At 39.2% G+C, this 15,812-nt stretch overlaps 1 protein-coding gene across 3 annotated transcripts in view; it reads left to right on the top strand.

Moving 5' to 3' along the window:
- Window positions 1–6,890, top strand: part of LOC131224841 (probable prolyl 4-hydroxylase 4) — a 57,391-nt gene extending 50,501 nt beyond the window's left edge. For 2 of the 3 annotated variants that reach the window (XM_058220256.1, XM_058220255.1), the window contains 3 exons: window positions 3,101–3,276; window positions 5,689–5,746; window positions 6,163–6,626. In XM_058220256.1, the coding sequence (XP_058076239.1) occupies window positions 3,101–3,276; window positions 5,689–5,746; window positions 6,163–6,455 (527 nt within the window). In that variant the 3' untranslated portion in view covers window positions 6,456–6,626. Of the gene's footprint in view, window positions 1–3,100; window positions 3,277–5,688; window positions 5,747–6,162; window positions 6,627–6,704 lie in introns of those variants that run through there. The other variant, XR_009161194.1, reaches the window with a different exon arrangement.
- Window positions 6,891–15,812: the final 8,922 nt, after the last annotated feature.

Raw genomic sequence — 15,812 nt, 5'->3', positions numbered from 1 at the left:
CACGTCCTCCAACGTGACCTCCCACATGAGCTTCCTTTGCAACTCCCACTTGAGATTGACCATTTTCTCCATTGTCGGGGTTTGCCTGAAGAGAAGTCTCCAATTGAGCTTTACAATTGTTAGTCATTGTCGGTTGTTGGTGCTTCTGCTTTGAGCCTCAAGGGTTTCCAGTCGTTTAGCTATGGCATTAAGAGTTTCATGAATTTGATCTCGGCTCATGGTGGTAGGGTGAAGACCAAAACCTCTCCTAGTATGCATGGGCATAAACAAGGGACAAACTAAGGGGCTTAAGCCTTAAGACTCTTTAAGTATTATGTTGTAGCAAAGGAAAGGTACCTAAACCTAGAGGCCACAAATGTAAACCTAAACTCTATATGCAATGAATGCGCTAACAAGACTCTAGATGTGATGAATGTGCTGACCCTATGTATACCTATGCTAAAATCCTTGCTCTGATACCAAAATTTGATGCAGGACATGTGATTTAACCATTTGGAAGCAGGAGATTATTAACCGGTTAATCAAAGTAAGTCAAATATAATAACATGCCATTCTACCATGATTAAAAGAGTTCCAAATAGATGATAAAATTCAGATTTACGTTAATTCACAAGCCCACACAAGCACAAACCACATAAACATGAAAATCTAAGGCCCAATGAGAGATTAGAACTCTCACATTAGCTAAGTATGATTCTAATTCAATGGGCAGATTTGTGCAAGTCTGGGGTTAGGGTTTGAATGGGTTTTGGAATTTTGGGGAAAATGGGAGATTTAGGACTTAGGGTTTCATAGGGAATTGGGGGATTAGGGTTTTAGGCTAGGTTTTATAAGATTGGAAGTTGGATTGAAGAAGGGGAAGAAAACAGAGGGAAGGGGCATACCGTACGAACGTATGGCCCTATATGTACATTTGGGGCTGCTGGTGATGGGTTGGGTTTGGTTGAGTGGTGGATAGGAAAAGATGGATTTAAGTAACGGGTTTAGGTTTAAAAGGAAAGGGTAAAGTTCTTTAGGGTTTATAGAAAAAAGTGGTAGAGAAGAAAGATATGAGAAGTACCACTCGGGTTATTAACAAAAAAAAAATAAAAAAATTGTAATAAACTCATTCACTTCATCAGTCCAACCATCGGACATTCCTTACTAATTTCAATAGACTTCTCTATCGATTCAGCCTTCATCATCAAAATTTTGTTCTTTCATGATATGACAGAAGCTTCAACCCTTTCCCAAATGCAGCAACCTTTTCCATCATAGTGCGAAGAATGGACTACTTACAAGATTAAAAGGTAGAGCGTTCGAATACATGAATTGAGAAATGGAAAGGCATACACTATCTCTATCTCACTTATTTTAAATTTTGTTTAGAGTGGCTTGTTGACTTTTCTTTCGGCCCACTTTTTCTTCCGACAAATTCATTCAGTCTTTTTCCTTTTTCCTCCACCCATTTCCTCCACATCATCAATAATGGGAACTCTTCCAACATCGTACACCATTTCTTTTTTTCATTTACATTACCATCCAACAACTTTTTGAATTTTTCCATGACGCTACATTCATCTTGTTCAGGCAAGGTGATGTTTCATCCATCTCCAATATGCCTTCCCACAAAAATTACATTTTAGATGAAGATTATTGTTCTCATCCATCTTATAACAATAATTCCAAGTAGAGTCATTATCCTTGGACTTTGACTTCTTTCTCATCTCCAAGACTTCAACAAAAATCACTACCCAAGCAGACAATTATTTAGGCTAACATAAACATAATATTATAAATAATTAAGAAAATGACAAAATTCTTGAAATAAATGAAGAAAAAAGGTATTTCACCCAAATGGAAGAATGGAAAAAGAAAAGATTAAAGAACTATTTTGTATTTATTCATTCCTATTTTGATGTAGAAATCGAATGAAACAAGCGGTGTTCAATTCCGTTGACCGACGAAAAAGATATGACAACTTCTCTCTCTCTCTCTCTCTCTGATATTCTAATGCAGGTGGACCCTGAATGAGTTTTAGAAACAAGATCTAAAAAAATGCAAAAAACAGATTTAACATTTTAATTTTGAAATTTTTTTTCCAGAAATTTCTGGTATTTACGCAATACAATTGAATCATACGTTTTTAAATATGATTCACGATTATGCTCCAATTGTGATTTTCATATATGATTCAAATTGTATACATGTACGATATGATTTGAATTGTACAATTCAAATCGTGAATCGTACGATATTAATAACACTGGTTTTAGGTTACATCGTTCCCATTGGTGTGGCCCATCTGAGTTCTTTATCAGGCTGATCTTCCATATGTGTAGTGGATGTTAGGGTTCTTACTTGATGGACACAGTGGATTTTACATACACGACATGGTGGGCTGATAGAGCTTGGCTGTTTTATGTTGCTGTAGATGATTATGCTAAAATGGTAGACGATTCGTACACTTCCCCTTTTGAAGGTGGGTGCGAGGGTATTTTTTAAATGTATCAAGAGTATTTTGGTCATGTGGAAGTCCTGAAAAAAAAAAGAGTATACAGATAAATGTGTGTGTGTGTGTGTGTGTGTGTGTGTGTGTGTGTGTGTGTGTGTGTATTTGAAGAATAAAATAATATGTTTTCTTTCTAAAAAAACCTCTAAATATACTTCACAGTTCAACCACATGGACCATATAAAAAAACCGATTGATCAGACCACCATGTGGGGCCCACTAACTGCAAGGGCAGTTTTTGGAGCCCACGTCAGTGATTTGATGTATCATGGAGCAGAGTTCACTGATCGGACAGATGGTAGTGCCCACCCTGAACTTTATCACTCAGTGCTGACAAGACTGCAAACACGTGGGATTCAACTTCAATTATTGTGCATGGATGTGCTACAGTTGGGTGTGTGCACATGCAATCATGCTTGCAAGCACTTGTGTGGATGTGTGGCTTTTCACATGTGCATGTATGCGTAATGAAACATCTCTCTTTTAAGTTTTTCATGGCAGCCTTAGGCACCATAATGCCATTGAACATATTGATTTACAAGTTTACTTGAAGTCAGCAATCTTGAGACTTTTGGCAGGAGAGCTAAAATTTAGTTTGTTCTTCCTCAGAAAATGGTGAAGACATACAGGTACTAAGATATGAGCATGGTCAAAAATACGATCCTCACTACGATTACTTCTCTGACAAGGTTAATATTGTTCGGGGTGGGCACCGTATTGCCACTGTACTCATGTATCTTTCCAATGTCACAAAAGGCGGCGAAACTGTATTTCCATCAGCAGAGGTTAGTTAAAGTATTCCGATTCACACCGTTTCCCATTCAAACAAACAGAGTTCGGTTATTAAATAAGGTTTGAGATCATATGTGGTGGCGATGGGTCGGACTAGGGCTGGGCCAAGGTGGACCTGGTCCAGTCCTAATCGAATGAGTGCTGGCCCTCTGGGATTATGTCCGGGCAGGGCCTAGGGGTGGCATTGCATCAGGCAGCCCAGCTTGGGACCATAAGCTTGGCCCGGGAGCTAGTTGTGGGGTAATAATCAATGGCCCAGCCAGTGGGCTCAATGCAGTGATTGAGTGAGCCACCATTACAATGGTTTAAAGACACTTGTTAATGGATCCCATTTGATGTACATGTGCAATTTACAGACAATAGATGTATCCGGAGTCATGTTTCAATGATCCAAACCATTTTATGTGTAGGATTTTTATCTTGGATGGAAATTATAAAAAATCATAAATTGGACTTATTTCAAACATTTGATCACATAACTCTTTTCCGTACAAGGCTGGCTTTATAAGGCCAGGGCTAAGGTTGAAGGGATTAGGGCTGGGCTAGGACCAACATTGGCTCGGCCATAGCCTGGCCCATTGCCACCTTTACCAAGGCTTCACTCAGGCCATGCCAGATGCTTGAAAATTTATTCGAAAAATTTGAGCCCATGATTTTTTATTTTTTATTTTTTACTTCTTTGATGTGAACTAATGTACCAATGCATTATATTAATATTATTGTCTTATGGACTATCTTAAGTGGGTTCCACTAACTGGATGGTTTGATTGTATTAACGTACCCACTAAGGCATTATATTATTATAATTATTGTTTTATAAACTATCTTAAGTGGGTCGCACTAATTGGATGGTTTGATTTGAGTTATAAATTGCCACATCTACAGTTTTGTTGTGCTCATGTATCATTGATCACACACTCTGCCAGGGTATGAAATCTCCTCCTACGTACCATATTTTGTGGGGAGAGTTTTGCTATGAAAGCTTGTCCAAATATGCCTGTGCAAACATTTCATCTCATCGCATCTACACGTGTCATGTAGCATGTGTAGAAAATCCAAGCGTTCCATGAGATGGACCAAATTTCTTAGACACCAGGGCCATTTGCTCTCAGGCAGATCAAACTAATATGAAATAAATTGACCATTAGAAAAATAAGCCCTAGATTCCAAATTCAATCTACACCTGGCTCACTTGGTGAGCGTACTAGCTTGATTTTTGGTATACAGCATGCTGATGGTGCCCACTAGCTGATGAATGGCCTGGATGTCTGACATGTGTCCTTCTCACCTTGATGTTTGCCATGTGCTCCGCCCCATCAAGCCATCACATGAACGCCCCTCATTGAATCACCACCAGAACATGACAGCTGTACACTATTTAATTTAAGCGGGGAAGTTAATTTATACTCCAGCTGTTTGGTGCTTGATATGCTGGCAGTTACAAATGATACATGTGGCAAAGGTTCACTCAAATTAAAGTGACGAAATTGTGAAAGCCACTGATGCTAAATTACAGGCCAAAGTTCTAACCTCTAATTCATGGACACTTGTTCTTTGAAATAAGACCATTGGATATTTTTCATTTTTAGCCATCCAATAAATGCCCAGCAATCTACTAATTAGATAACCAAATAAAAGTACTTTTGGTTCATAATACATCTATAAACTAATGCATTGTTTGGATGGCTTAGGTTGAAATACTTGTAGACCATGTATGCAATTTCTCAGTAACTTATAACTGCCTTTCGCATCACCCATGTCAAAGTATTACTCTTTCAAGTACACAATCAAGCCAACGGGCCTAGATTTCAACCCATGCCTCGGCTTTAGGCCACATTTAAGGGCCCAGGCCATTGCCACCACTATTGCACATCCGGTACCATTTTAAAAATGGTATTTGCTAACACAATGCAAACCCCTTGATTACTGCACCTTAATGATGGCTCCAGTCCGTCCAATTACTGGATCGCCTCTTGGACAAGCCCTAACCTGAAAATTGCGCCAACTGGAAGTTCTAACAATCCAATCTATCCCCCTTCTTTGGCGGTCAGGCAAAGTTTAGGGCAAAAAGTCCAGAAAAGGGTCCTTAGATCATATGGTTTAGACAACCAGCCCCATTTTTTTCTGGGATTAGGCTTGGATGGAAATGGTTAGACACACCATATACAGCAACCTTTTACTGTTGGCCCATTCATGAGGGTGCTATCAGTTGGTAGGTCTGGATTGATTGAGATATCTATTAGGGTTGACACCATTTACTAAACAGTAATCAACCTGCATGGGTACTGTCTTATTTAAACCTTTGTTGGTAAATTTTCTTACTTTGTGAAGTGAAGAAATGGAATGGCATCGTTTTCCTTTTTCTTGATAAATGGTCTTTTTTTTTTGTTTTTTTCTTCTGTTAGGGGGAGTCCCCGCATAAGGATGAGGATTTATCGGAATGTGCGAGAAAGGGAATTGCAGGTGAGTAAACTCATGCATGGATTTTAAATTTGTTTTTGCAGTTTATCCTATCTATGGTTCAGAAACCTGACTTGACTCGATGACTATCTGGGTTTGGTTGACTCGAAGATTCATCTGGGCATTTAAATTTTAAAATATTATATGTACACATTAATTTAACATATTAATGTGGTTGAATTGCTTGAAAAGGTTCATGATGAAATAGTGCATTAGAAAGCTAAAGCACAAACTATTTTCCCATCTAAAATGATTAAACTGAACCTGCAAGTTCTGCATGCAACTGTGTCAAGTGGGACCCAGCTGAATTCCGAGTCAACAAGTTCTATAACTAGTTGGTCATGACTCAGGCGGACCTTTTTTTCTGAGTGGCCATTAATGTAGTGTTTACTGTCTACTTCCTCTTGCAAAATGCTCAGTAAAACCAAAAAGAGGGAATGCACTTCTTTTCTTCAACCTCAAGGCAAACGGCACACCAGATCCTCTGAGTCTCCATGCTGGATGTCCAGTGATAGAAGGTGAGAAATGGTCGGCAACAAAGTGGATACATGTTAGCTCGTTTGACAAGATCATAGATGCTGGTGATTGCAAAGATGAGAACGAACATTGTGAGAGGTGGGCCGCGCTTGGAGAGTGCTGGAAGAACCAGGAATATATGGTGGGGTCTACAGAGGTTCCTGGTGCGTGTAGGAGGAGCTGTAAGGTGTGTTAGGGAAGAGTTCTTTTTGGTTTTCCTCATGGAGCATGTGTCGTAGTTTTCTCATGGGTTGTTAATCTATTGTTTTTTTTTTTTTTTCCTGTGGCGAGTTCCAGTGCTGCTGGCTGGTCCACCTTGTAGTGGTAAGAATATATGACCTTGCCAATAATGTTTTTCATTACCACCTTTTTTTTTTTTTTTGTTGTTGCTCTGGCCTGATGATTGATGTAGTTTAGGCAGAAGAGATGCTTATTTTTTTTGGAGTGAGCTAATTTCTTCACTGAGGTGCAATCACCACCAAACATTGCTATCTGAGCTGCTGATCTGGCACCGGTGACCAAATGGACCTGCAGTTTTGCCCAAAGATGTGTGGACCACAAGCTGAATTATGACACGTGGGATATGTGCAAGTGCTAGAGAATTCAAATAAAATTCTAGATTTTTTATTTATTTTTTTATTTTTTTTATTTTTTTTATTTTTTTTGTTCCAGGTTTTCTTATGAAACCATGTATCAAGCAAGCAAATTAATCATTTCTTAGGAAATACTAGGCCAACTCTAACAATATGCAATACCAATGTGGTGTTAACTAAAATGAGATGGAACTCATTTCTAAGACTACCATAATAGTGCCTTAAAATTCCTCATTTAAAAAAATAAAAAATAAAATCCAGGTAATGTATTCCTCAGAAACCAAATGGCCCCTACTGTAATTTTTGTTTTTATTTTATTTTATATAGGTAGCGAAAGGTCTACATCCATTAGAGTGGACGTGTGGTTTTTATACGCTTATTTTTATAATTTCATGTTTCCGAAGAAGAGGAGGACAGCACTTAAAACTTTAATTTTCTTATCAAATCAAGATTCCATGTGTTTGTTGGTTAAAATAAAGCCGTTGGTGTGGCAACTCATCGTTGATACGTTGCATCTCATTCAGGACACCTCAGACATCGCATTTTTATTTTCTTGGTGGCGTGGTCCATATTATTACGTGATCCTTGGCCCGAGGTATGCAAGTGGGCCCATTATCCATGATTCATTTCTGGCGAACCTCTATGGATGGTTCCTCAAAAGTCGCCCAGATTTTATCACATCAGATCCACCTTTAGTGTATGTGTGTGTGTGTGTGTGTATATATATATATATATATATATATGGAAAAGGTACTATGCGCTCGACCTCACCGTAAGCTCCCGTGAGGTCGAGCTGTGTGGGCCCCACGGTGATGCGTGTCGACCATCACCACCGTGCATTTGATGGGTCCCTTTTAAATTATGGGATATTCCAAAAATCAGCCGTATATGGAACTCAGGTGGGCCATACCATCTAAAATCATGTGAAGACACCGTTAAAACATATAAAAGCATTTGGTGGGCCCCACCTGAGTTTTGAATGCTGCTGAAACTTGGTCTGAACCCTCATCCAAGTGGGACACACATAATGGATGGGCTGGATTTGCAAACCACATCTCGGTGGGCCCAAAAAATGATTATGAATGTTTTAATGGTGCACGGTCTCTCTCCACTTCTGTATGTGGTGTGGCCCACCCAAGTCACAGATTGACTTGATTTTTGAGACCTAAGCCCACGATGGAATGGTGCATCTGACTGATGGGGTAGATGTTCGAAACCCCTCACAGTGGGGCCCACACAGCTCGACCTCATGCGACAGAGTCGTGAGGTCGCATAGAAAATTGTAGGTAGAATAAAGTTCTCCATGTAAAAAAAAAAATTATATATGGGAAAAGGTACTATGCGCTCGACCTCACAATAAGCTCCCGTGAGGTCGAGCTGTGTGGGCCCCACCGTGATGCGTGTCGACCATCAACACCGTGCATTTGATGGGTCCCCTTTAAATTATGGGATATCCCAAAAATCAGCCGTATACGGAACTCAGGTGGGCCATACCATTTAAAATCATGTGAAGACACCGTTAAAACATATAAAAACATTTGGTGGGCCCCACCTGAGTTTTGAATGCTGCTGAAACTTGGTCTGAACCCTCATCCAAGTGGGACACACATAATGGATGGGCTGAATTTGCAAACCACATCTCAGTGGGCCCAAAAAATGATTATGAATGTTTTAATGGTGCACACCCCTCCCCACTTCTGTATGTGGTGTGGCCCACGCAAGTCAAGGATTGACTTGATTTTTGAGACCTAGCCCACGATGGAATGGTGCATCTGACTGATGGGGTAGATGTTCGAAACGCATCATGGTGGGGCCCACACAGCTCGACCTCATGGGACAGACTTGTGAGGTCGAGCGCATAGTACCTTCCCGCCCCCCCGCCCCACCACGCGCACGCGCGCACACACACACACACACATATATATATATATATATATATATAGTAATGGGTAAAAATCAATAAAAGAAAATGCAGGTTGGCTGGGAAAAGAGTGCGGTGGATTGTGAGTTGTGTGACAGGTGACCATGTTTGGTCGCGAGGGCACAGTATCTTTATCTATGCGTACAATCAATTTTCATCCGTCCACGTACAGGCCTTCTTTTGTCCATTCTCAATCTCTGCTAATGTATTCTCTAACAAGATCAAATTATTCCCGTGGATGATCATAACCATCCAGATGGTCCCAAATGATCCCAATCAAAAATTCCCTAGAACATTGTGGTAGGCCATATCTTAGTTGAATCGTACGAGATTTTAAGCCGAGTAACAAGGAAACGCATTCTTGCTGCTTGCTGTCACTGCTGACTGAGTCAACTCGGAGACTCAGCCATGAGTACAACCAAGTGAGTCTGCAGGGAAAGAATACCCGAGATGCAACAGGCATTGTTGTTGCCATTTTAAATAACAATAATAAGGTATTTGCAAATGACCACCTTAATTAGCTTTGTTGTGATGTGATGGTAAATTGAAATGAGCTCTCAATATATATATATACACACACACACACACACACACACACACACACTTGTCCAAGAAAATTATGCAGTATGTTCACAGTACACGTGCCATCTGATGGTGGGAACCAGACACATCATGGGCCCTACATTGTATTAAAACCATAAGAAAAACCATTACTCAATGAGGTCAATCATGGTCTCCTTCAAGCATAACTACTTCAAATCTATGAAATTTATTTGGACTCCTTAGAGAGGCTTTTTGAATTCACAAGTAAAAAATAAAAAAATAAAAATAATATTCATGAAAATTTGTAAATTGATTGACAGATTATGCGCCCCATAACAATACCCGATCAAAAGTTATGATTAATTTACAATCCACTTTCTTTTGGTCCAACTATGCTAGGAATATATATGTGTCATGTTTTACATCACTTAGACGAGTCATTCCATCCTGAATTTGGGGTGCTTCTTGCCTGAGTTAGGGGTGACTCATCTTGACCTAAGTACAAGTTGACTCAGACAAGTGGCAATCCATGGTGTAGGCTCCAACTTGAAATTATGTTACTTCAAGCTTGGATTAGAAAAAGGAAATGTAAGTTGAATTAAGAGGAGAGAACTGAGTACTCCCTTCCTTGTTATGACCAAGCAAATATCATTAATTTCCATCTCACCATTTGCAATTTAATTCTTTTTTGCATCCAAACGGTGCACATTGCAAATTTATTAGAAGCATGTGTCATAAAACAACTACTTGTCACAAGCGTACCATGGCAACGCGTGATATGGTGCCAATAATGGTGTGGCCCCCACATGCACGACGCTGTGATGGGTGGACTCAGACAACACACGTAGGCCATCCTGATTTTACAAGTGCCACATACGCCACTAACATGGTGACACGTGTAATATTACTGACCGTGGCACATGTACACATTTGCTTTCATGTTTTTTTTTTTTTTTTTTTAAAAGGGTTATTGTAAGGGCATGTGCCTAAGAAATTGCAATAGCCATTGAATAAATTACCACAGCCACAAAAAATAAACGGTGGGATAGTAATCTCGAATCTCAATGCAAAGACGACAGTCTATCACTATCAAAATATTTTAGAAGACATGAGATTAAAATGACGGGTCATAGGTCCACGTTTTGATGCATTCTAGCTTCTTCACGTGAATGGGTTCATAACCACATGGGGCTTCACACTTTAATAATTTCTCTTTCCTGTTTTAACGTGTGCTTCAAGATTTTCTCACATGGGCTATTCCCCATACTTGGATTTCATGTCCTCCTATCCTCTCTATCACAACTACCTACGTGGCATCTCTGTGAGATCCCGACCGTTCGATCGATGGGCCTAAATGGGTTATGTGCTATGGCCTGAAAATTAATCTGGTCCATTCATCATGGATTGCATGTTCCGCAATCCTTTTCAGTTGTCCACTATTTATTGGACTATGTGACCCAACTGATGACTGGATGGACCTGATTCTCGGGTTTTTTTATTTTTATTTTTTAACATATCAGCAGCACCCAATTGATGAATGTCTGGGTTTTACTTTAGGACGCACGTGCGGCAGTGGCACATCCAGCAAAGTCCTACTCTCGCGAGTATCCCACCCTCTCCACACGTGTCAATGCAGCATGCGTATGAGATCCGCACCGTTCCTTAGATGGGATCCGTGGAAATCAGGTTTGTCCAAGAATCAGTTGGGTGACGTATGTCCGTCGATTGTGTAGTTGGATCGTACATGTACGCCCATTGTGGATTCTTGGTCAACTCTTTTTGAAAGTTCGTTTTTTATTCGACAGGTGTACCCCAACTGATCACGAGATGGGCATGAATTTCAGGCCATTGAATCAATCCATCAGTGCTCACCTAATGAACGTCCAGGATCTCACACTCGTGGAACAAATTGGCACATAGAACAAAGTCCTACTTCCGCGAGTATAGCTTTTTAAATTACAACTCCTCTCAGTCTGTAAGTTGTGTCGTATGGCAAAGAACAAAGGGACGATTCCAAGAAATGGAATCATATTGGAATCATATGGGAATGGTTTTCTTTTTAAGTACGTTTTGTGTGGGCATCGAACATTCATCTTCCTGTCTCCATTTATTGCTTTTGTACCCACACTCAACCTCCCCTTTCTATTCTTACGTGACTTCCTTTTCCTTTTAACGGCAATTGATGGCATCCAAACTGCTTTTTTATTTTTATTTTTTTATGGACCCCACTAATATTCCATGATGGCCCTGCCATTTCTTACTCCGGTTGCCAATGATGTTTGATGCTCAGGCACGCACTCTAAAACTGTAGACAGCATATGCATTAGCTCAAATTAAACTGACAAAACTGTGGGACTCACCAGGGTTAAGTCGTTGTCCCAAAATCAGATTGACCCAATAATCCTAACGACACACTTGTTTCTTGAAGTCGGGAACATTGGATTTTTTTTTTTTTTTTTTTACACTGTCAAATAAATCAAATAGTCATTTAATTAAATTAAGCATGTTTTTGGGTCATGGTGCATCTAAGCTGAGGCCCGCAATTTGGACGGTTTAATTTGAGTGGTGGGCATTCCATATGTGCGATTTCTTAGTGATTTATAAATGTTTGTGTATCATCCATCTCGGGCTACCTGAGTATCAAGTTCTTCTCTTCCATGATTAATGTCTTCAAGTAAGTCCTTTGCAGACTTGCACTTCATTTTCTTTACACTGGCTTGACACAGCCCAGCTTGATAAGTATGAAGTTACCACGTATAGCATACTTGTATAAAAATATAAGAAAAATATATTGACAATAATTAAATTTTAAAATAAAAATAAAAAATCCTAGATACCTATTTTCTAAGGACACCTATCCTATTAGGTAGGCCAGGTGTCAAAGATGTATGCACAACTAAGGTGGACGTCTATCTTATGATATGTAATTAACAGACAATGCAAGGCACGTTCAACCTATAAAGGCTTGTTTGGGAGCCTGGATTCAAAACCCATTAGATTTGAACCCCCCTGGATTTGAAATCTTCTTATTATGCTTGGCACCCTTGATTGATAATCAACTTTAATCCAAAAGTAGCTATGCATGGTATATTTATAGGGCATTGAATTTAATTACTTAATCAACTTTAATATCTTAATTAGTGATGTATATAATGTTTGACACAATGGTTATAATAAGTCTGCTGAAATACATGCTTTGCCCGAAAATAATGAAATTCCAAGTCTCGGATGGGCTACGAGTACAAGATCATGTCCGAGTGACTAACCAACGATTTTTAACCGTTGATTTATATGGACAATGCTTGGACAATATTGATAATTATATTAAAATAATTATAGTGATGCAATTAATAATCTAATTGTTTTGGAATATCATTAGTGGGCCATGTGCCCAATAGATTAATAGTCCAGTGACATACATGTTACACATGAAACTCTTAAAAGGATTTTAGATGTAATCAAAGCTCTTATTGTCGATTTCAAACCCCCTATTTGAGGGGATTTGAACCCCCGCTTACTTTACGGTGCCAAACAACCTGACGATTTGAAATCCCCCCAAATCCATGGTACCAAATGACCCCTAATGTATAAGGTAAGTTTCACCAAAGACTTGTCTTTATTGGACTTCCATTTTGCCAAAATAACATGACATGACCATTGTAGAACTTTTTATCTTTTATTTTTCAGATAGAGATATCTCAGGAGAACATCCAAGACCCCTCTAGAAAAGTACAAAATCGGATGTAAGAGCAAGAACTCATTTAAAATTAGTTATCGTCCCTCATGTTATTAGAAAAGCCATTACCTAATTTAAAAATTGTCGAGAAAGTTACAAAATCTTACACATGGCCATCACCGTTTCAAAATTATAAAAGCAGCATATGGATTAAAAAATAAATAAAAAATCTTAGGGCCTTAAGCAAATATAATTACATAAACCTTTTAATGGGTCATGGTGTATGTTCACGACCTACTAATCATACACCATGACCAACTAATATCTGCCAGGACTACTATCGTTTCATGAGCACAAATTGTTGTGGATAAGATCTTTTACTTGTTTACTTTTTTCTTTTACCAATTGTACTTATATTCATATTCATATTAATAAAATTGATGGTGCGTCAAGGTAAAAATGATCAACTAGAAAGAAATAAAGGCTGTTATTTAATTTCAAGGTAAAAATGATCCATTAGAAAGACATGAATGCTTGATTGCTTTAAAAGTGGATGGTTTAATAATCAATTCAATCTTCATGGTTCTAATCCTAATTCAGTTAATTTAGAGATACAAGTCATTTAATTTTATTCCAGTCGAGTACAACTCTGACAGGCATACATTTCATTACGTGTATAGCTTTTTATTCAAAATGGACAGCAACACATTAATTTTACACCTGTTAATTTTGGGGACCGGCCCCTAACTGACGATAATCCATAGTCGGCGGGCCCACCAACCCAATTCGCTGTGCTACTCCAATGGATCGGATCCGTTGCCGATTGACCTTTTGATTACGTGTGGCCCACTAAAGAAGGGCCAATCAAAGAAAGACATTAGGCATTTGTCTATCCTCAAAAGGCAACAATAGTAGGAAGGAAAGAAAGAAAACAAAAGAGAGTGGAATTTCACCCCACATGCAGTCCATCATAAACCTAAAGAAACCTCCCCTTTCTAGACCTATCATTGTTCATTTGAATACAAATGCGGCTAGTGCAGGAGACCCATTCTATGGTGTTCTATCTACCAGACACGTGTCCAATCCCAGGACTACACAACCCCACTTCAAACACAAAATTCTACCTTTGTGATGAATGCAACACCTGAAGCGGATTAGGTATGGTCCCGGTTCCACCCAGGAAGGTGCGGCCCTTAGTGTGGGGCCCACCTTGATGCATGTATTCTTTATCCACACCGTCTATCCGTTTCGCCAGATCATTTTAGGGGAATTATCCTTTTTAAAAAAAAAAAAAGAAGGAGATCCCAATCTCAGGTGGACTACACCGAAGGAAACAATGGTGATTGATTATTAAAAACTTATTATCTGCCGATAAAGTTTTGGATCAAGCTGTTATTTGTGTTTTATTTTTTACTTCATCCATGTTTATATAACGTTATCAACTGGTTGGATGGCAAATAAACATTATGGGAACATTAATGTGGGCCCTAATAAGTTTTTAACGGTGGGGCGATCAACCTGAGATTGGATCTACTTCATTTTTGGAATCAATACCTAAAATGATCTCAAAAAATTGATGGATGGTGTGGATATGGTATACATGCACCAAGGTGGGACCCACGGTGAGGGCCACACCGTCTTGGGTGAGGCCGGGGCCGTCCGTTCTTAGGAAATCTATTCCTACGTCCCCGTTGCAGTGTCTTGAACGAGCGAAAGAAAGCACGTGTACCATGTAAGTGTATAGTACTATACCTGATAATATGAATAGGATACCTGGGTTTTCAGTTTGTACAAGTGGGGCCCACGGTTCATTGATCCAGAACATTGGCCTGCTCGGCCCAACTAAGATGGACAGTGTCCCAAAAAAGTACTCAAATCGGAAATCATAATTTTCAATTTATGGCCCACAAATAAACGGCTGATAAGAGAATGCAGCAATGGTGCCCATTCAGCTGATAAAAAGGCCCAATATTAACTGGTAGGATTTTCTGCATTGGATCGTGTCAATCCTTTGCTTAATGTTTGCAGTGTAAGGGGAATTTCAGTTCTAACTAATGGGGCCATGCACCATTTGACGGTTTGTGGACGTTCGGTTTTACCATTTCTGTCTAATTACAAGTGACTGACTGCGTGAGAGAATTGAATTTGCGGCCCAACTCAGACCAAACCGAGCAACTACTACTCCAAGCACCAGCATATGCATATACATGGTATGTGACCCAGATCAAATGAGATTGGTCCTATATTCATCCATTTGCAGAGTATATTAAAGGATCTTAGTTAATTCGTAAAATTTGTTAAAGTAAGGTAATATTTAAAAGGTAGGGTTCATCATCTGATAATATGTTATGCATTTACCTTCCATACAAAAGAACTTTTCAATTCAGATAAAAGAACAAGAAAGGAATTCTTAATCAGTCGACTCGCAGAGAATAGGTGTAAAATACATTCCTGAATGGAGAACTTTGATTGATACTCCGACTAAATCCAGCATATGAGTGTAGATCCAAATTAAAGTTAAAATTAACAACTACTTTATTAATGTTACATATTACACTAAGGAATGTACACTGTTATCGCTTGAATCTGGTTGAACCCATAACTCCACCTATAGGCCGCTAGATACCTGCACTTAATGAAAAAATGAATGAACATTGGGGGCGTTAGTTGTGGCCCGGGACCCTCCGATGCCTAAATCAGGTAAATGAACCTAAGGTAGGTATAGCTGGAGTTAGAATTTTTGTCTTTACCTCTTTCCTTCGGCAGAGTGATGTATTTATAGGTTTTCTAGGCAGTTTGCATATCTGGGTGGATCCATAG

This window comes from Magnolia sinica, chromosome 14 (assembly GCF_029962835.1).
Source record: "Magnolia sinica isolate HGM2019 chromosome 14, MsV1, whole genome shotgun sequence".
In the NCBI taxonomy this organism is placed as follows: Eukaryota; Viridiplantae; Streptophyta; class Magnoliopsida; order Magnoliales; family Magnoliaceae; genus Magnolia; species Magnolia sinica.
This window is presented reverse-complemented; position numbering and strand designations above follow the sequence as displayed.